Source organism: Scardinius erythrophthalmus (genome assembly GCF_964197995.2).
Source record: "Scardinius erythrophthalmus genome assembly, chromosome: 5".
Classification (NCBI taxonomy): domain Eukaryota; kingdom Metazoa; phylum Chordata; class Actinopteri; order Cypriniformes; family Leuciscidae; genus Scardinius; species Scardinius erythrophthalmus.
This window is the reverse complement of record NC_138225.1, coordinates 19,117,493-19,140,474: the sequence shown is the minus strand read 5'-3', so window position 1 is coordinate 19,140,474 and position 22,982 is coordinate 19,117,493. Positions and strand designations below refer to the sequence as shown.

The following is a 22,982-nucleotide window of genomic DNA, read 5'->3' as shown; positions in this document are numbered from 1 at the left end:
GCAGGGCTTCCATATTAAAGGAAACTAACGATAGGCTATAATACACATCTAAATGTCACCAACTGATTAATGTGAAATGACAATATTCCATAATAAACCATGCAGTTTGTCAGTGTAGTTAAATAGGCAATTGGTTGCCTCCGTGTTAGAAAATTCTGGACAATAGATGAACAAAACAAATAGGCTGAAAATTTTGAAAAAGCTATTTTTCTCTTTTTATCTAAAGATTCACACAAAACTAATATCTTACTGGTCTCATGTGACTTACACATCAACGTTGTCCAATCAGTTCAATCACACGTAACTGTGACGACCTGAGATTTTCCGCGCATTAACGCAAATGTTTTGAAGTCTATTCAAACGTGACAGCTCGGTGATATCAGGGGTAATCTGCGAGTGCGCGCGCATCAGTGCGCGAGCACAGTTCTCAGCACCAAGGACAGCGTCTCTCGCAGAGCATCAGGTCACCCTTGACAAAACCTTGACTGCGATTCACTCACGGCAGGAGCGGGAGAAGTGAACGCAGGTGATGACTACAACATTACTGCAAAACTGAGTGCTCCACCTTTTCGCAAGAGAGAGCAACAGGAGCGAGCATCATTTTCTAAAAAGGCGTGTTGACATGGTTTTCTTGAACATGAACGGGTTTCATGAGTGGGCTCAATGAGTGAAGCCCATTCCTCAGCGGACTAGACTGAGGCGATCGCATTCCAGTGCTGCTGGAGAGGACGCAGTGAGAGCGGATCTGTCTAATCAACGGACATCGACACGCATCCTCCACGGGCCACTCAGCTTGACTCCTCTGCCATCCAGGGCAAAATGCGTCTGGTTCTGTTCGCCTTCCTCATCTCGTGCTCCTGTGCGAGAGGAGGATGCGAACCAAAGACTGTGAATATCGGGGCTGTCCTGAGCCAGAAGAGATATGAGCAAGTGTTCAAAGACGCTGTCACTCAAGCCAACAATATATACGGCAAAGATAAGTTCAAGATGAACGCTATTTCAGTCACCCATAAGCCAAACGCCATCCAGATGGCACTCTCCGTATGTGAGGACCTCATCTCTAACCAGGTAAACACTCATTTTGAAAACATCCGAATAAAATATTTTAAAGTGCCATGTCATACAGTGCTCTCAGTTTTTGAAAATAATATTAATAATATTAATACTAAAAACTACCAATCTAAATAATGCTATAATATTATCTTTTTATTATAGGCCTATATAGTTATATTTCACTTAATTTCTAACTGTATCATAGTGAATTAAACAAGACATTTTGAAGTATACTGACATAGTATTGTTACTTGCACAATTTCTAATAATTGCTTATTTTAAAGTGCGGTCAAGCAAGCTCAGAATCTATCTATCTATCTATCTATCTATCTATCTATCTATCTATCTATCTATCTATCTATCTATCTATCTATCTATCTAATATGTTAAACATGTTACCGTTTCGGATGACTCCTGTGAATTTATGCTATACTTTATATCAGAGACTTAAATCAAGCTTTCATTTTATTCATTTATTTTTAAATATTTGTATTGTGTTCTTTGTTAGTTTTTCAGCTTGTACTAAGCTAATTGTTTCTGTTTAACGCGAGAAAAAAAGAATATTCATATACAAATACAAAATCGTCAAAATCATGACTCATACGTGCATCCATTCAAGGACAGTCATTTTCAGCCAGATTTAGTTACTAACTTTGTTTTCTCCAAGGTCAAGCGCTGTCGCGAATCTCGATTTTTATTTGTTGCATGTGAAAACATTCAACAGGATCCGGGGGTCCATTTTGACATACCAATGAGTGAGCATAAGAAGACTGCTCAGAGGTTACATGAACTGAGATTGAAATAATGCAAAGTATATAGGATATGTGACATCCTGTGATTCATGTGGCGTCATATAAATAATACAAATCCAAGCATAAGTAAAGCTTTTAAGGTAGCATGTCTAACCCCTCTACGAGGCGCCGGCTTCACCGCTGGCCCTCCACCTCTATTTTAATGAAAAACGAGGCCAACATGGCGCCAGACTCAGATAACAGCTGCTTTGTTCTGCGAGGAAAGCTCTATCAGAATATTACACAGCGACGGAGGCAGAGATTATAGACTTCAACGCTGTAACACGGATTACCATCCAAGTCACACCCGCCTAACATACGCTCGCACGCGCACAGACACAAGTGCATGCATGCAGTTCATGACAACCAACCTGCAAACTGCTTATGTTAGATCAACACTTTGATATTTTACTGTCAACTGGCTTGTCTGGCAAGTTTAAATAATTGCTTCACGTTTTAGAAATGCGTCAATAAAAAATACAGGCAACTAACTAAAACAGTCGTGTTGTGTGCATGATTACAACTCCCCCATATTGCTAAATTGTTGCTAATTTTAATGGAAAAGAAATGTAAAAATGCTACAAGAAAAAAAGGTTAACTGCAAGTTACCTTAACATGTAGGCTAAGGTGAAACAAATTAATTAGCCTATATTTAATGAGACATTGCATAATGTAAAATGCAGTTACCCACATCAGTGATAATGCCGCTTTCCCGCTGAGCCTATCACACCAAATAAATAAATACGTGGCAAGAAATAATGATTTGAGTTTAAGATATTTTGTAGGCTACAAAAGAATGAATGTAGGCTATAAAAGAATGTAGGCTACAAAACTATCGGTTTACGACCAAGACGAACACTCTCTGGAACAATATTACTCGAAGTCATATTCGCTACAAACGATAACTGAAACGCAAGATGGCGCCAGATGCTTTTGTAACAAGAAAACGTGCAAAATTAAACGATACATTGAAAATAGCGTCGCGGTCGCGCCAGTTTCAGTTACCCGGATGAGCGGAATGATGCACAGCGTCCATTAACAACAGAGAATATTACCCTAGTGCCCTCCTGCGAAGTGGACTTTACTTCACTTCACTCCCAATTGAGATTCCAGATCGAAGAAGCATTTATGTTCTGTCCAAAGGACACTGCAAACTGTATAGGGAACTACATGGCATGGGTATATAACGTAGGCTATCACTTCACAGGAAGCAATGAGGAAATGCTTCTGTGCATAGTATACTTTATTAATATGATATTTACTGAGTTTGGTCTTTTAATATCACTGTCTTAATAGCCTACATTAAGAGTTTTTCACGTTAAGCGTTTTAGAGTAGGCCTATCCCAAATTTACCAACCATTCATCGCGTTCCAAATCTGCGCAACTACAATTTCGTCTCTGCTGGGTGAATATCGATGAATATGAATGAGTCAACTGAATTTGAACAGATATTTAGTTTTAGAAGTGAACACTGCGTATCACCCAGGCTGTGAATCATAACACAGCCTATTAAATTTTTGACCGTCACACGTCCTGATTGACCAATCTGAATCTAGTAGTAAGTCACGTGATAAGGTGAATATCATTTATTATTTTTACATTTCATGTTGTTTAGTTAATGTTTATGCCATTATCCTATTTTCATGTTTGTTAGCCTACTGGTCTTTGTTTGGTAACAAATCCAATCTTTATTAATATGGTCTTCCAGTTTACCACCTGTTTTATGGTGGTTATCAATAGGCTATTTTTCTAGTAGCCTACACAGCAGATTTTATTAGGTCAAGTATGTTTGTTTATAAATTGTATCATTTAATAATTATATATACATATTATATGCATTGTAAAATATATAGGTATCAAAATACCAGAATTAAAGTTTTTTTTTATTTTATTTTAGAAGTGTTTGTGTCAAAGCTTTCTCAGATTTCTCTCCTCGCTATGATCCTCAGGTGTATGCGATCTTGGTGAGCCACCCACCCCAGTCCAACGACCATCTGACTCCCACTCCGGTGTCCTACACGGCTGGTTTTTACCGTATCCCTGTTGTGGGCCTCACCACCCGCATGTCCATCTACTCCGATAAGGTGAGTGGAGGAGACCACCAGATGCTGGCCTTTGACTGCAGCTCAGTATAATTCAGACAGATTCATATTCTACCTGCTTTTCACTCTAGACGGTCATCTGTCCTTTTGTTCAGTCAACTTTCTTTTTTAAATATGCTTTGTTTGTAGCTTTGAAACCTTTTCTGGAGGATACATATATATAAAAATGTATTTTTGCATGACGCGCCTCCTCCATGATGGTTTTCTATTCCTGCATCAGGACAATGTGATATATGTTTACTCTGTTTCAGTTCTAGTGTGGACCTTTTTTTAGACATTTAATTAAAAACTCATAAATACATAGCGTTATGATCGATTGACTCTTTTAGATTCACTTAAACTCTTTGCCTTATGGCATCTTGGCGTGCTAAAGAAGTAATGTTGGGATCCATCTCTAAATTAATTACAGTTAAAGTGATTAAATCCTAATGAACTGAAATTGCCTCGGGCCTTTGAGATTCACCAGTTATTTTCCCCAACCGTCCATTTAGAGCATCCACCTCTCCTTCCTGCGCACGGTACCGCCCTATTCCCACCAAGCCCAGGTGTGGTTTGACATGATGCGTGAGTTTCAGTGGAATCACATCATCCTGATTGTGAGTGATGACCATGAGGGCAGAGCGGCACAGAAAAGACTGGAAACCCTGCTGGAGGAGAGGGAGACGAAGGTGAGACTCACACGGTCCAGCATTTAAATGAGTGTGCGTGTGTAAGTCAGCGTGTGTTCCTGTAATCAATATCTCAGATGTCCTCTATATATGTTAAATGTTTCCTTTTTTCTGTTGTGTAAACACATTTCTTTCCATTGGCTAACATTATTTATGCCAGAGGCATCAGCAGCGTCTTAAGTTGATCTGCAAAACTTTGTACTTTTCTACTCATCTCACATTGCTTTTTTACCATAGTCAGATTCTCCTATTTGTCTATCCACAACAGGAGCAAAATGAGGGACTTAGCCTGGGGCTGTGCAAAAAATCAACCAAAAAAAAAAAAAAATCGGGCAGGGGATTTGGTTGCTTTGAGTTTGTGTGATTCTGTGAGAATTTCTTCCCAGCAACAGACTGTGTCTGATTTATAGGTTTTCTTTGTGTGCAGCTTTGCACTGTTAAACATTTCACATTATATAAGAAAGTATTTCACAATAAATTTGAAGGTAAGGGCAGTTACACACTGTGTGAACATTAAACCTCTTTAATGTTTGCAATTATACACATATCATGTATGTGTATAATTTTAAATTTCATATGCAGAGTTTAAAAAAAAAAAAAAAAAAGATTTGTAATTTAGTAAAAAGAGACATTTCTTCTGGATCTGAATCCATTAGCATGGCGCTGTATTTTTAGGACACCTGCAATGTCGTTGCAATGTCATGTTCAGTAATGGCAGCCCAAGGCCAGCTGTTTTTATATGCACATGACCAGACTGTTTTGGGAATCACCAGAAGGGTTCATGAAAGTCTTTCAGTTGTGTCTTTTATTACAGCAAAACCTTGCCTGCACTTTGTCTGCAGGGTTGGATCACTGCATATTAAAGCTTTTTGTGATATAGTTTTGAACAGTTTTTTGTTGATAAATACTGTATAAGATATAACCTTCGGGTTACCAGTCTGACTCTCTAACCATTGGGCCATATATATAAGAATATGTTCAGCTACTGAAGCCTGATACAGTTAGTGCATATTCTGACTGCACAAAAAATTCTTTGAAAAATACAAATATGTATTAAATGCATAAAAAAGTATCTCAAATAATCCATGTCTATCAATTTAATGTAGCGGAATTTTACTCTTTAATTTTACTTCTGCTCTGAGCAACAAATGCTTGACAGACTGTCTTTATATCAGATTCTGTGGCTTTGAAGAATTATCTTGATAGAGTGCCTAAAATATGTTATTTCGGGTCAAATGTCTAGACAGGCATGTCTTGTGGTAGCAACTTGCTGTGCTTCATGCGCTGTAGCTGATGTTCTTTTACAGTAGATAGACAGAGAAATTTAAATTGATGGATGGGATGGCGTGAACTGGATTAGATTGTGCATTATAACGAAATAGAGTTCAGAAGACATTAGCATTTATTACTAATTGTGGTAAAGCAAGGAGCCCACTCAGGGCAGGTGTTTTAATTAAATCCAGGTGAAAAGGTTAAATTAAAGTGAAATATTGAGAAAAAAATGAAAGGAGGTGAGCTCAATGAAATAAGAGTGACCAGGTTTAGACCATTTGCAAGGATAGATAAGGTTTGTTGATGTTTTTTGCAAGCCCCAGGATTAGAGTTTCCCAATTTGAAGCAGAAAAGTGGAGATTTGTTGGAATGCTTTACTGCGCACCATATATAACTGTTTATAATATTCTGTGTCTGCATATTTTCTCTGTGCACATTATTCATCAGAGTAAAAACAGGAACTATGAAAACCTCGACCAACTGTCCTTTGACAACAAGCGAGGACCCAAGGTATATTTGCATGGTCAATGCACGCCGCCCCAAACGTTATATGAAAGTAGCCACTAGAAAACAGTCAAACAATCAACAAACCGATTCCAGGGATCCTTATCCTGCCAGCACGTCTATTTATTTGTTTGGATTCCTTTTATGATTTCAATCGAGAATGGGTTATTTTTTCTGTTAAAGCGTATACAAAAACTCGCTCCCCCACCTGTCACTTTTTTATTTTTGTGTAAAGGAATGCATGTATTGAAGCCAGCAAGATTGCAAGTCTATTCTTTTTGACACAGTGCGTGGAGATCTGGTCGTGTGGGACAGGCACTATCCAGATGTTACTCCCACCTTTCTGCAGCATTTCTTCTTTTTTGTTGGTTTTTTATTTTTTGTTGGGAAAGAAGCCACCACCACCATCTTTCTTCACCTGTTTTTTTCTTTCTGGTTGCATCAATCTTCTTCTCCCTTTTCCTGTAACATGCACGTTTTTCCTTGGAATCTTGATTCCCTTGAGTTTGCATGCGAAAATGCAAAAAAAAAAAAAAAAAAAAAAAAATGTATATGCTCCAAGCTTACTTACGTTTTTTAATTTAAGCAGTTTATCTCAGAAACTTTTTTAATTCATTTTTTGAATACCCCCTCCTCCCCCTACCCCCCCAAAAAAAGAAAAAAGGAGAGGAAAAAAAACGCAAGCGCTCAAAGAGCATGGTTCATGGTGGAAATGAGTCAACTACTTGACTAATGTTGTGTCCTAATCCCAGGCAGAGAAAGTGCTCCTGTTCAGCCAAGACACAAATCTGACGGCTCTGCTCCAGGAAGCCAAAGAGCTAGAGGCCAGAGTTATCATCCTGTCCGCAAGGTGAGTTCATCTCCGCTGCTTAACCCATCAGACTGCTAATCACTAATGTTGCTGAATAGTACATGTTGCCAGCCACAAAGCTAAAGTGGTGCCGGCAAATATGGCGAAGCTTTGGTTTGAGGATTCTAAAAAAGATGTTTGGTGAATTTTTCAGTAGAGAATTGGCTTCTATTCGATTCAGTTGGAATTTTAATTGAATTGGCCACTTCTTACAGGAAGTTGAATTGGAATTTGAATGAGGATGAGGATTTGAGAATTTTGGAATGAGGGGACGATGAATTTACTGAATTGCAAGTCAAAGAAATTCAGATAATGAAGAAGTGTTCTTCTACCCTGGTCCAAAAGCTATAATGTAATATAATATAATATCATATAATATGGCAAACTTAGCTTTTCCAGTAAATTACAAGTATATAGATTTCTTCGAATTTCAGTTTATTTAAATTAAGTACAAAGTCTTGTTCGCTATCTCAAAGTTCAGTTTAGATTCAAGAATTGAATTGGAATTTAGACATTCTCAATTCATTGTGCTAACAATTTCAGTGAGTTTATACATTAAAATATAAAAAAATACAGCAAATGAAGCTAAAATGATGTCCAGCCTCAGTACAAACACTTCATAATCCGTTTTCTGGTTAAATGAACCAACATCTAATTTGTTAACAAGAGATTGCCTCAAGATGTCAAACCATTTGTCTGCCCTTCATGACTCACTCATAATCAGGCCCACACAGAATATGCAGACTGACTTGGGGGGAAATTTTAGGCATTCTGCGTAATGGATTTAAACATGGCAAAATGTGTTTTACACTCTCGTTGGTGAATAAAAGCAGGGTCAAATATTTATAAAAGAACTTTCTCAATAGTGAATGACCTGATTTCGGATTTCTGCACTCACAGATTTCATGTGGGCTTGCTTATAACATTAAAATTGTAGGTGTTTACTCCAATCTGTTATAACCAATATTTGTCCAATCACAGTGAAGACGAAGCCGCAGCCATTTATAAAGCGGCACGCCAGCTCAATATGACAGGCTCTGGTTACGTGTGGCTTGTTGGAGAAAGGGAGATGTCTGGTAAAGCACTGAGTGAAGCCCCAGATGGTATGTACTTTTCATCCTCTCCATTTTCATCCTCTCTCTCTCTCTCTCTCTCTCTCTCTCTCTCTCTCTCTCTCTCTCTCTCTCTCTCTCTCTCTCTCTCTCTCTCTCTCTCTCTCCTATGCTGTTTAACAAACTGAACATGTTTGCCTTTTAAGCTTTTTATACGATTACAATTTGCAATCCCCACCGACGAAATCAGTGTCTGTGCTGTACTTGCGTGTTTAAACGTTTAAACATCTGCATGTTTAAAGGTTTTAAACACAGTGATTCTTTATTCATTGTACTGTGCTTTATGTCTAATGTTTAATTTGTTTCATTTTTGAGTGTTTGTCCTTTCTTTCAGTAGACAACAAATGATGCAATAGAGAGTTGTGGTAATCCATATTGGTTTGAATGTGCATACATTTTTAAGGTTTGGCTGTCATGAGTTTATTTATAAGTGGTGCTTTGCTACCTCCACATTGAGGTGTGGATACGATGGTAAGCGACAACCGCATTTCTTTGTTCCCGGCTTCTTTATATACACATCCGTGTTCAACTTCACATCATTCTGCTCAGTGCTGACCCTGTCCTAATCCCCCCATGACTTTCACAGCCCTTCTGTCTGTCTTGAGACAATTCGTCGCTCATATGCAATGCACGTTTGTTTCTCTCTCTGGCAATGTGTGCATTTCTTTATTATGAGTATGCCTTGACGTGCTCTTGAAGTGAGAGTCGTGTTGTGAGGCATTGGCCAACACCATGTAATGTTGTCAACTGGGCAGGCTTGCTCGGCCTTCAGCTTATCAATGGCAAGAACGAGTCTGCGCACATCTACGATGCCGTGGCTGTGGTGGCCCAGTCCATTCAGGAGCTCTTTGAGAAGGAGAATATCACAGAGCCTCCTCGAGGCTGTGTTGGCAATACAAACATCTGGAAGACTGGCCCACTCTTCAAACGGTGAGGCCAGGGATGAGCGCTGGCTAGCATTCGCTAGCTTTCCAACCAACCATCCATTTGCTGTCATGCATTATCATACATTACCACTGGTCTGGCACTGACAAGAGTGGAAGCTTTCACACCACAAAGATTGAAATCGCAAGCATTTTGCTTCTAAAACCATGCCTTCACTCCTCAAAAGGAGTAATAATCGAGTGCAAGGACACATCAAGCCTGTTAAGTTGTTGATTACATTGGCCTTGTGAAATCTGGTGGTACCAATTTGCATTTGAGACCCAATTTGAGACCCTTACAGGTGTCATTTCTGTTCTCCTATGTCTGTGCCTGCACATTACGTGCCATCCGTCTCCACCCCACATGACACCCCCTAAATCTTCCCAGTTAGTTTTAATGTCTTTTCCTAAGATATGCCTGCATCTCCCATCTCTGAATTCCTGGTAAACTTCCATTACTTCCAGTCATCGTCAATGTCTTCCTTTGTGTTTAAATGAGCATTTTGTGCCTTTTCTAAAAACCCCCCTCTGGTGTACTAGAGTGCTGATGTCATCCAAGTATCCAGATGGCCTAACAGGCCGCGTGGAGTTTAATGATGACGGAGACAGGAGGTTCGCCCACTACAGCATTCTGAACTACCAGAAAACCCGGCTGGTGCAAGTGGGCGTCTACAATGGCTCGCAAGTATGAAATTGGCTCAGTCTTTTTAATGAGCTGTCCTTCTGCTTCACACAAACATTGCTATTTTAACAGTTGGGACAGTTAGCACACTAATTTTATTGTAACACTACAGTAAGTTCACAGCATCAAGTTTCATGAACCAATAATGAAGAGGCGGCTCATTGCAGAGCCAATGGGTGGAGCGTGATGTCCAGCTCCCCCTCTCTGAATGTAACCTGGGCATAATGGGTGGAGCTAAAAAGTTCAACACCCTAACCCTACCCATAATCATACCCATCCACCTATTAGATCAACAGAACTGGACTAGATCAAGTTCCACCCATGACGTCCAGAGAGGGGAGCTGGACTTCATTTGGCTCTGCAATGAGAATCACTTCACAATGTAGTTTGTGAAGTGGGTTCTACAGCAATGTTGCCTGGGGTCAGCTTACAACACTTTTTACAGCATTTATTTATCTAGATAAATGTTAATTTATAAATATACTATAATTCATCATTAATTTGAAGTAGCTATCAATTAACTTAATACAAACGGACATGTTATTAGTATGTAGAATTTAACATTAAACAAATTAATGTTTTAAAAGTGATTGACTCGAAAAAAATTTGAATAATAAAAAAAAAACATTTACATTATTTAAAAATGCAGTGAAGTTAGACAAATGTATAGTAATGGAAATTAATGAAGGTGAATGACAGAAATATATTTTGTTCCAGGTCGTAATGAACACTCAGAGGAAGATTATTTGGCCAGGAGGAGAAACTGAAAAGCCGAAAGGCTATCAGATGTCAACAAGATTAAAGGTACTTCATTGCAGGGGTTTTGATGCATCATTTTTTTTCTTCTTAAAAACCCCTTGCATTTACATTCAGTTTTCTTGTTTCTTTGGTAGATTGTCACCATTCATCAAGAGCCCTTTGTCTATGTCAAACCGACGTTACAAGATGGAACATGCAAGGAAGAGTACACTGTAAATGGAGTCCTGATCAAAAAAGTAATCTGCACTGGCCCCAATGAGACCATTCCAGGTAGGCATTATGTATTATTATGCATGTATATTTTTGGACCAAAGTTGTGCTTTGTCCAGATTTGACTGGTTTGTGTATCTCTATAGGTCGCCCCATAGTGCCTCAGTGCTGCTATGGGTTCTGCATTGATCTTTTGATCAAACTTGCAATGACAATGAACTTTACCTATGAAGTGCATCTAGTGGCTGATGGCAAATTTGGCACTCAGGAGCGTGTGAGTAATATGATAACTTTATTGATTCTTCACCTGCCTGTTGCCTTGCATGTCTTTTCAAAGGTCATGCAACTAGGCTTGTCTGTGCATTACAAAGCCTTTCTTCACAGATGCCATTAGGCATCTGCTGAAATATGCATTTAGAAATTTAGAAGAAGCGCATTTAGGCATGACAAATTTCTTAACGTTATCTTCCTGATACCAGGTAAATAACAGCAACAAGAAGGAGTGGAATGGCATGATGGGAGAGCTCCTGAGTGGCTTGGCAGACATGATCGTGGCTCCACTTACTATCAACAATGAACGAGCCCAGTACATAGAGTTCTCGAAACCGTTCAAGTACCAGGGGCTCACAATACTTGTCAAAAAGGTCAGTCTCAGATGACCAATAGATCATTATTTTAAAATACAGACTTCAAAGTGATAGTTCACCCAAAAGATTTTGACAAATCGACAAATTTTGTTCTGTACCACACTGAATTTCAATGCATGGGCAAAAACAATTCTTTAAAGGGGTCATATAATGGTACATGCACTTTTACAAGTTGATTGCACTGAAATGTCTGTTGGCAGTGCCTGTACACAACCATCCTATCATGATAAAAATCCATCCAGTGGTTTTGTTTTAATGGGGATTCCCCACGATCGTCCATGCTTTCATGTTTGCGCGAATCATTTCACACCAGACAGCTTTACAAACGAGAAAAAACGGATCGGTACCAACGTGCTCCTGCTGAACCTCCAGAAGATGTGAGTGTAATGTTTTATTAACCTTTATATTAGTATTTATATTAATCTTTGCGAAATTTGCCAGCCTTGCTGCAGGCTTCACGATGAATGCGTCTAAGGTTTATACTCAGGGTACATTACAGCATGTTTTCTATGTACGACATTCTCAATATATTTCATAATCCCACGTTTATAATGAACAACGCGTGGTTATTGTGTGTAGAAACGGTGTACGCACAGAACAGAGGGGCGGGGTGAGCAAAGCTCATTATCATTTAAAGACACATGCACTGAAACGGCGTGCTGAAAACAGAGCTGTTTTTGACCAGGTAAAATGAGTGTTTTCTTACAATACTAATGAGAATTTTTAATTAAAGTATATTACAAACTTTTAATTTAGACCCTAAAGAATCATATTAGCTTGTACAAAAATGGCATTATATGACCCCTTTAAAATATCTTACTTTTCTGTTCCACTAAAGAAAAAAGGTCAACCGCTTTAGAACAACATAAAATTGGTAAATTTTGGGTGAACTATCCCTTTAAAACGGCATTATTTCCTATGGGCAATAAGAAAATAATAGATGAAGATCTGGGGTCAGTTTAATTTCAGTTTCATGGCTGCTAATTTTCAAATAAAGTATATAAAATGTAATTAATTTTTGGAAAAATCCTCTGAGAACATGACTTTCTGGGACGGAAATAGCATTACAGTTTCTTGATTAAATTTAATTCCCTGAAGTGGGCTTATCTGTACTGAGAAAATGCTGTGATAAATCAATTGACTCTGGAGTACAGTGAAATCTATTAATACACTAACTAACCAGCGTAGATGTAGACTCCATTTGATGCTCCATATGGTGATGCATGTGGCAATGTGGGTGGTGTTTGTTGGATTGGATAAAGCTGTGTTGTTTTGCAGGAAATACCACGCAGTACACTGGACTCGTTCATGCAGCCTTTTCAGAGCACTCTGTGGTTACTGGTGGGTCTATCGGTCCATGTTGTGGCGGTGATGCTCTACCTATTAGACCGTTTCAGGTAAAGGAAGACTTGTTACATGCATGACACCTTAAAGGGATAGTTTATCCAATCTTGTTTGTCATTCATTCTTCTGTGGAACACAATGGATGATATTTTGAAAAATGTCTCAGTGTTGTTGTTTTTTTCCCTCCATACTATGAAAGTCAATGGGGTCCAAAGTTGTTTGGATCCCAGCGTTCCTTGAAGTATCTTCTTTTGTGTTCTGCAGTAGAAAGAAATTAAAACAGGTTTGCAACAACAAGGGTGAGTAAATGATGACAGGAGTTTCATTTCTCAGTGAACTATCCCTTTAAAACTCATCCTTGGATAGATGTAGAAATGGCTGAACACACAGATGTGAGAATGTAGCTTGATATCACGAAAGTTTGCAGAATATCTCAGAAGTTTGGCTGAATACTAACAACATTTTATGGATGCAGTCTAAAAGCATCTGCCTCTGACTGATATGCGCTTTGCCCTGCAGCCCGTTTGGAAGGTTTAAAGTAAATAGTGAAGAGGAAGAAGAAGATGCCCTCACTTTATCCTCTGCTATGTGGTTCTCCTGGGGTGTACTTCTGAACTCCGGAATTGGAGAAGGTAGACATCAGCAACGAGAGATTATTATTCAGTCTATCGCCCCTATGAGCTGCAAATATTGCTGACTCCGTGTTTGATTGATTTTGCAGCAAGCATAATTTTCTTTATCGCTCTCACCTCCCCGCTTACATTCGCAGGTGCCCCTCGGAGCTTTTCAGCAAGGATTTTAGGTATGGTGTGGGCTGGTTTTGCTATGATTATAGTTGCATCTTATACTGCCAATTTGGCAGCCTTCCTAGTGCTGGATCGGCCTGAGGAGCGCATTACCGGCATCAACGACCCTAGGGTGAGCACTAAATATGAAGCAGCTTTGCATGTTATACAACAGAATATCAAATAGGACTCTAAATTACTGGGCACAGAGATTTCACATTTCACACGGCATAAAAACACCACGTATAATTAAGCTTGCCAAGGACACATAATTATGGGTCATTTGTTTGCAAAGGTTATTTTTATTTGCCATGTTTCATCATAACAATCCATGTCAATTCTGCCATGTGGGCTGAAAATTAGCAAAGGACTGAATGTAAACATTTGAAATTAAATTAAATAGTAATCCATAACATATTCAAATCAAAGGGGAATAAGTATATTCTGAATGGTATTTTCTAATATGAGAAATGTACAGGTTTATACTTACAGTTGTAGATGCACAGCAGTATGACTTCACTAAACATTTTTAGGTCATACTTACCTTGGTTTGCCTCTATTCCCACAGCTATTTTCCTCAGAAATATTTCATGTATTTGCAGACAAAAAAGTCAAAATGTTGGATTTGCAGACACCAAACACCGGTTTACTTTAATTATTCAGCATGTTTTGAATAAACAAATAAATTATCTTGCGTATTACCAGACCGTCCCACTGTTACCTTGTATTCCAGCTGCGAAACCCATCAGACAAGTTCATCTACGCCACAGTGAAGCAGAGTTCTGTGGACATTTACTTCCGGCGCCAAGTTGAGCTTAGCACCATGTACCGCCACATGGAAAAGCACAACTACGAGAGCGCCGCTGAAGCCATCCAGGCCGTGCGAGACAGGTCAGTCAGCAATAAGAGTTGCCCCTAATTATATACAGTATATAATTAAAGCATTGTTACAGAACAGGTTTATTTGAAGCTGTTGTTTTAAAGCTCCCTTTAGGAGCCGGGCATAGATATCAGTGCCAGGAAGTGGGCTGCAGAGAGATAAATTTCCATTAAGTATAAAGGATGACACATATTCCTCTCTCCTCAGTGAGTCTGTGAAGAGCAGAGAGAGGCTAAACTCCTGTTAGTGTGATTCAGTACAGTATTGTTGCTGAATACAAAGCAGGGTAGGGAGTTGTATTTTAAAGAAAGACCTTCACTACAAGGCTAAGACAGAAACAAATGATAGACTGCCAGTGTTTAATACATTTCCTTTACATTTTTTTTTTTTTACATCTGGAGTTCTGCAATCACCAGGAATTACTTTCACTTATCTCCATTTAGAAGATGCAAGTTCTTCAAGCTGTTTGTGTAAAGTGTAGTAGAGGTGCAAATGAATTATTAAATACAGTGGTGAGCAGAAGTCTAAGACTATAAAAATCTGGGATCTAATTTCTTTTGAACTTTCTATTTATCAAAGAATCCTGAGGGGGAAAAATGTATCATGGTTTCAACAAAAATCTTAAGCAGCAGTTTTCAACATTATTAATAATTCGAAATGTTTCTTGAGCACCAAATCAGCATATTAGAATGATTTCTGAGGGATCATGTGACACTGAATACTGGAATAATGATGCTGAAAATTCAGCTTTGTCATCAAAGGAATAAACTACATTTTAAAATATATTCAAATGGAATGCAGTTATTTGAAATTGTAATAATATTTCACAATATTGCCATTTTACTGTATTTTTGATCAATTAGATGCAGCCTTGGTGAGCATAACAGACTTCTTTCAAAATTATTTAAAAAAATCTTTGAATGGTATTGTAAATTGTAAAGATAAAAAATTTTTAATAGGAAAAATGCAAGATTTATCATATTTTCATTAAATTTTTTTCTTCTCATAGCAAACTCCACGCATTTATATGGGATTCAGCAGTGTTGGAGTTTGAGGCCTCGCAGAAATGTGACCTGGTCACCACAGGCGAGCTGTTCTTCCGCTCTGGATTCGGTATTGGCATGCGCAAAGACAGCCCATGGAAGCAAAACGTCTCACTGGCCATCCTCAGGTAATCTCAGTCTAGACTAATCATCCACAGTACGCTGCTATACTTTTGTTTGTTTTTCTCTTTTTTTTTCTGTTCCTTTCAGCTAATCCCTAGGCTTACCGCAATCACGTCAACTGTTTCTATTTCTGGAATAACGGATTGTTTGACTGTGATGTGTTGGGTCTTTGAATTAATAGTTCCCATGAGAATGGCTTCATGGAGGACTTGGATAAAACCTGGGTCCGTTATCAGGAGTGTGACTCCAGAAGCAATGCACCAGCCACACTCACTTTTGAGAATATGGCAGGTATGATCCACCTCTCACAGGATCTCTTTTGCTTTTTAAAGGTTTGTTGACACTGACAGTGATCAAATCCCTCAAGTTCGTTGAGTCTCTGTGCCGTTGGTTGCTAGTAGGCTTTTCTGCTCGACCGTGGTATCCAGCTGTATGAGTTAGAAGATTGCCACATCATGTCTCTGCTCATTTGCATTAAATTAAAACCAACGTTGTCATATCAACAATGGTCACTGAAGCTCAGGTTGCCAAATTCTTAATTTTTTTTAAATTAACGCAAATCTGTCAGTATGAATATGCATCATATGTATTTTGCCCTCTTTGCCACATTGAAGACTGTTTGGAAAAAATCAAACGTATTTTTCATCACACAGGCGTGTTTATGTTGGTTGCTGGTGGCATCGTTGCCGGGATCTTCCTCATCTTCATTGAGATTGCGTACAAACGGCACAAGGATGCACGCAGGAAGCAAATGCAGCTGGCTTTTGCAGCAGTTAATGTCTGGAGGAAGAACCTACAGGTACAGCCGCCTCCCAACCCCCAAACTCTTGCTGGAAGTTATTAGAGCCAACAAAAGGCCAATCTGCAGCTAACCACTGGTTTCTGCCACAGAATGAAGAAATCTCATAGTCTGTTATCCATTCATGATGTGACTTAAAGGTCATAATGAGGCAGAAAATAACACATCACCAAAAGAGTGAACTCAATGAGAACAGCCAAATAAGGCAGTCAAACTGAGCAGTGAATGTTACAGTGAACTAAAGCGTTTGTCAATATATGAATGCATGCTAAACTCTTTTAATGAATTTGTGTACAAGGGAGTATAAAAGGGTGAGCTTGCACACTGAGCTTAAAGAGATAGTTCACTTTAAAATGAAAATTCTGTCATCATTTACTCACCCTCATGTTGTTTCAAACCTGTTTGAATTTCTTTCTTCTGCTGAACAGAAAGGAAGATATTTAGAAGAATGTCAGTAACCAGGCAGTTTCTGGGTCCCATTGACTTCCATAGTAGGAAAAAATATACTATGGAAGTCAATGGGACCCAGAAACTGTCTGGTTACTGACATTCTTCTAAATATCTTCCTTTGTGTTCAGCAGAAGAAAGAAATTCATACAGGTTTGAAACAACATGAGGGTGAGTATATGATGACAGAATTTTCCTTTTAAAGTGAACTATTCCTTTAACTTGATACACTTCCTAAAATATAAAGCAACTAAGCTTTCATATGTAAAGACCTCAAAAAATACAACAAAGCACAAATACTCAAAGAAAGCAAAGAATAATCCACAGTTGCATACTGTTTATAATACAGTGCGATTGTGAATTTCTGATAATATATATAGAACCTCACAGCTTTACAACAATGCCTCGAGGTGAAAAAATAAAACAGGCCAATTCATAAATTTGTACATTTGGCCATGCAACAGCACACAAGTGTCCAAAACAAATCCTTTATAGTAATGATAAGAGTGGTTCTCAGCAGATCCATGCAAAGACACGTTTCTTACCATCCAATCGAAATGCTCAGCATGATAAAGTAGCTCCTGCAGCCTTACTACTGCCACTGGCATTGCTTTTATTGAGCAGCTTGACAAATACACACACACACATTAAAGGAGCCTGTGAGGCTGCTGTGGAGTCAGGAAGACGCATGCTGAGCAGGCCGTCTAACTGTCCCTGTTGGGCTCCAGCAGATCAAAGCGTCCTCACGCCCTATACAGATCAGTGTTTGTCCGCTGCTGGCCTCCAGCTGTATCCATACACAATGGGTCACAGGCCAACATGATGCCCGGATGTTGGCAAAAGTAACAAGGTCAGCCCTTTTGAGACTTGAGACCTGGCTGGCTTACACAACACATGACCATATCTATGAACTTCTGTGAAAGTTAGTGCGTTGTTGAAGCGAGATTACTTTTCCTAATGGGATTCAAGTCATTGAGCGTGGCCTTGTTACTTTAGACTCATTATTAGCAGGCACATATTTCACCACAAGGCAAAACACGAAATCTAACTATTGGATCAAGTGTCAGTGCAGTATCAAAGCTGAAAGCTAGCTGATTGACTTCACACATCAGAGATTCATGTTATAGGGAGTTAAGCGTTTTAACCTTCGGGCTTTACTGCCTACTTGAGTCACAAGACAATGTTGCATGGATAATACGCCCACACACGCCTCCCACGTCCAGTCAGAGGTCCAGAATTGTTGAAGGCTCATAATTTGAGATGAACAAAAAACTATCATTTGACCACGGACGAGGTCTTTTTGATGATTTTCCTCCCACTGTTTATCGAATAAAAGAAATATAATGCTTATATATTTAAATTGCAAATTAGCCTCCATGTAATCCCCATCTGAATGGGCAAATATGGATGTTTAACCAGCGCTAATGGCGATCGAGTGTGCCGATGAATAATTCCTTCCTGAAAGCTAAAATCAATTATTACACACTAAAACCGTCACGCTCATTCCAGGTGCACATGCAACATATGCAAAAGCTGTACACACAACTGCTTCCTGAATGCATGAACAGGCAGATCTGCCCTGGATGCATTTGCATTTCAAACCAGAGCGAGCCAGGAGCAGATCAGGCGCCCGTGTGATGTGGGCTAGCTGCCCACTCCAGAGGCACTGCCTCTGTCATCACAGGGCTTTGAAATGCAATGGATGAAAGCACTGACGGTTAAAGGCGCTTGTACGGTCACCCTTTCTAGAAAAACCATAATGCATTATGTGAAAACAGATGAAAACCTTATTGTGGGCATTTTTTGTGTCTTGTTTCTTTTGCAATGTTGTTTGAGAGAGCCAGACAGTAACTAATGATTCACAAATGCTAAAAGAATTTAAAATATCTCACAAAAAATGCACTTTAATTTACAGAAGCATTTTGTTTGGCTTTGGACATTGGATTAAAATTCATTTAGAGGGGAACTCTGCAGATCATTATGTCTGTCTTTCACAAATCAATTAAATATTAGATAATTTGATGACTATTTTTTTAATGACAAGGCAAGTTATTTCAGTTATATAATGCATAATGCATTTTCGGTTACACAACATTTTCGAGTCAACAAGTTAAAACTTTTTTTTAAAATGGTGTAGAAGTTTTTCAAAACCATGTGAAACAAACAAATACAAAGAGTACATTTTTTAAGAACCTGGAACATTTGTTTTAAACAATATAAACTGGTTCACTAACCTGTTTGTGGTATAATTATTCATATATTGTATTGCTGTAAAGTAAAGTGCAGTTGCAGATGGTCACATTTAGAGTCGCTCACTGTAGGGGATCAGATACATGGTCCAAATGTGCTAGTAAATGAGGGAGTGACGGTGCCAGCCAAGGTCAACTGTCATGTCATTCATTTTGCATTCCCCTTTTGGTTCCATCTATTGCATGTCTTCTGGTTGAATTCACCACCCCCCTCCAGACGCTCTTGTCTCCTCTTATGAGCCTGCACACCCCTTCCTCCTTCCTTCATATGCCCATTATACTCTCACTGGGGTATAATGGCAAGGGACTGTGTTAAGTTTCGGTTGTTTATTGATGAGTTGTTCATTTTCCCTGACAACACAAGAATATCTTCTTCCTTTCAAAATGGAGCCTGTCCCCCCCCCCCCTCCCCCCCATCTAATTACGTTTCTTTTGCTTTTTTCCTTTGCTAATGCTTTGGCTTTCCATTTACGGAGTTGCAGAACTGTGGATGAGTGTGGTCTGATCACACAATCCACAGAAGTCCTCCTCTTCCCCTCTCTAGAATGTCAGGATTGTAAAAGATTCGAAGTAAGACTTTCTGTACACATTCTCATCCAGTCTATGCCAGTGTCCTCTTTCCTTGTAGAACGCTGTGGGTGCGCGAATGCACCGTTCTGACTCACAGCCAGGATGGACAGGAAACTCCATGTTAATTGTGATTAGCACTAAAATTAGCAGGGTAGTGCCATTCAGTAGCTTTCGTAGTCGAGGTGGGTGGTGATGGTTGGAAACCAAACACGCTCTTCCAGAGAGCACGAATAATTGTTCTACATATACTGTATATTTATTTTAGGATAGGAAAAATGGTAGAGCAGAGCCCGACCCCAAAAAGAAAGCCTCTTTTAGGTCCATCAGTACCAACCTGGCCTCCAACATCAAGAGACGTAGGTCGTCCAAAGACACGGTAAGAAGATTAAGAAAATGACGCCCTGCCTGTACTTCTATCTTCTCGCTCTTTTCCTCTTTCTCTTCCTTCTCCTCCTTGGCCTGCCCTGTTTCTTTCGCTCTCTTCCTTTCTCCTGTCATCTCATCTCTCCTCTCCAAAACAAACGTCTCATCTCAGAATATCTTCACCCTCACACATGGAGTTACAGTCATGGCCACATGTCTGTCAGTCAGCCATCTATACTCCATCCAGACATCTGTTGGGAAAGCCCAATCAGGAATCTAGCTGCCAGGGAAAGTGTGGAGAGGGAACAGAGGAGCAGATTTTTTGGGGGGCTTTGTGGGTTTACCTTGCAGGAGGGGGGCGAGGTAGCTTCTCCGTCTTAGCGCCTGTGCTGGTCTTTCTCCCGTGCCTAACCTGGATGTGACTTTAAGCTCTGTTTTCATGTTTTCTTTTCTCCTTTCTTATGTGTACTCGTGTGTCTCTCCTCTCATCGCTCGGTCCTGTAACGGTTATTTCCATGTACCTCATTCTCCTTTTATTGTCCCATTTAATGTGGTTGCTCTAACAAAGTCACCCTGTATGCCTCCCGCGATGCACGGTATTACCATTAACAGCCAAAGACGAGCGACGCTAAAATAACCTAGGCTGTTCCCCCGACAGGCATGTACTACCAAGATCTCTGCGTTTATTTTTAACCATTCAATGTTTTCTTTGCAGTTCTATGAATAAAAAAACCTTTCATTTTCAGGAAATGCTGCTCAGATGGGTTTTGTGTCTACGTTTACAATGTATTGAACTCTCAGAGCTAGATTCCCACACGAGTTTGTTCACACAAACCGCCTCCTCACTGTGTTTCCTTGGTCCCACAGGTTTAATAAGACGTAGCTCTCAAACTAAACAGCGACCGGCTCTGAGGATTCAATACAAACAAATGTGCAAGCACAAACACAGATTATTTCATTGCATTACTTTAATTGGTTTAGACTGGGTTGTTTTTCAATTGCTCGCAAGACATTTTCCGGGTATGACAATGATTGACCTGGGGCTTTGTTGCATACACCCTCAACTTCCAAAATTATTTCTGATTGGCAGCTCATTTGTTCGAGTTTACAAAGAAACATCCAAATCCATGTAGCTCACATTTCAGTTGATTTCTCCCTCAGTAAGATGGTTTAAATCAGAGGTGAGGGTGCTCACAGAATGCATTCTTAACAAACCTGATATGATATTATAAAATACTTTTCAAAGATGAAGGTAGAATAGGATCAGATAAAAGATACAAAGTCTACAACCTAAACAGTGACAAAATGTCTTTTTGAACTGATGTTTACCCATCACAGTCCTAACCATCCTTTTCTTTTCTATCAGTGTTTTTTATAAATGGATTTGAATGGTGTTTTTATTGTCGGTGTCCACACCACATGCCACACTGCCTCTCTCTTCCTCTACCAGCATGACCCTTCTGGTTGTTGTAGAATAGATCTCTTATGCTTTCCCCCTGTTTGTAGACAGGGGGCGCTGTGGTTATGACTCAGAATTGACTCGGAACACCATAAACAACGTTGTTATGAGTGAGGGTATCACAACACCCACTAAAGCCTTCTAGCCAAAACTATATCCCTTCTGATAATAAACTCTCAAAGTTGTCATGATTAAAGGGATAGTTCACCCAATTGAAAATTCTGTTATCATTTACTCACGTCATCGTCATTCCAGCCCTGTATGTTTTCTTTATTCTGCGGAATACAAACTTGGGCTTCGAAACAACACTGGACCCCATTGACTGAATTGTCATTGCATGGACAAAAAACATGGTTCACAGACAGAAAAGAAAGAAAATTGGTTGGGAACAACGATAAGGCTGAGTGAATGATGACCTATTCCCTTAATTAAATGTCAACCTTTTGCACAAATAATATTTTCGTATGCGGAGAGTATCAAAATAAAACTTTCAGTACAATAATACTATAGAATCATTCAGAAATTGAGAGACACTGAAGGTGAAACCTGTGGCAGACTGGAATGAACTGCACCTTGTGCTGCATATCAGGTCCGGCTGTCATATTTCATTAGGACAGTTACTATGGTGACAGTTCTTCTAGGTCAGGTAAATTATTAGCCGTGGGCCAGGAGACAGAGTGCTCTCGTTTGTGCCATTACAGGTTTCTTAAGTTGAGTTGATATACGGTACCCGTTTTAAGGAAGCATATTCATTTGGGACTGTAAAGCGTGAGCAATGATCCTTTAAAGAAGCAATTGTACGGTAATGAATCCGTTACCTCGTTCACTTATCTTAAGCCGCAGTCCAAGGAGGCCTGTCTGTTTTTAAAACGCAGCCAAATTATTCTGGATGACAGATAAACACGGCCTGCAGTGGGTGGAGAGATTGCCTCCGTCATAACAAACGTGAACTAAATACCGGGTGGTACAGTATGCAAATATGTTTGCTCTTACTTTTCCTTTTTCTGTTTCCTCCTCATTTATAGCCATATCCCACGGACATTACCGGCCAGCTCAACCTGTCAGACCCCTCTGTGAGCACAGTGGTGTGAAAGTGGAGAGAGAAGGAGAATTTGACAGGCAGAAAGAAAGAGAGAGAGAGAGAAAGACTGGAAAAGCAGGAGGCGGTGGGCTCTGAATCAGACCGCTTGAGACAACACCTTCAGCACCGTCATTTGAGTAAAATCCACCCTGTCTCAGCATATGCACACTGGATATGAAACTTATGGACACACTGTGCCAAATTCAACCACACTGGAGCAAATCCACACTGCCACACATATCACACCAGACCGACACACTCATAGA

At 39.5% G+C, this 22,982-nt stretch overlaps 1 protein-coding gene across 3 annotated transcripts; it reads left to right on the top strand.

Annotated features, from left to right (window-relative positions):
* Nucleotides 1–819: 819 nt before the first annotated feature.
* Nucleotides 820–22,726, top strand: grin1b (glutamate receptor, ionotropic, N-methyl D-aspartate 1b; the record flags this gene model as incomplete). 3 transcript variants are annotated; one of them, XM_081365061.1, is made up of 21 exons in its annotated part: nucleotides 820–1,068; nucleotides 3,794–3,928; nucleotides 4,438–4,614; nucleotides 6,334–6,396; nucleotides 7,143–7,240; nucleotides 8,222–8,343; nucleotides 9,108–9,282; nucleotides 9,816–9,960; nucleotides 10,675–10,761; nucleotides 10,851–10,986; nucleotides 11,073–11,200; nucleotides 11,406–11,570; nucleotides 12,852–12,970; nucleotides 13,437–13,549; nucleotides 13,687–13,835; nucleotides 14,436–14,593; nucleotides 15,592–15,753; nucleotides 15,930–16,039; nucleotides 16,402–16,547; nucleotides 20,079–20,189; nucleotides 22,661–22,726. In XM_081365061.1, the coding sequence occupies 21 exons, from the start codon at nucleotides 820–822 to the stop codon at nucleotides 22,724–22,726; spliced, it is 2,814 nt and encodes a 937-aa protein (XP_081221187.1). The 3 variants fall into 3 exon arrangements, with proteins under 3 accessions (XP_081221187.1, XP_081221188.1, XP_081221189.1); XM_081365062.1 differs by lacking the exon at nucleotides 20,079–20,189; XM_081365063.1 differs by lacking the exons at nucleotides 6,334–6,396; nucleotides 20,079–20,189.
* Between the last annotated feature and the right edge of the window lie 256 nt (nucleotides 22,727–22,982).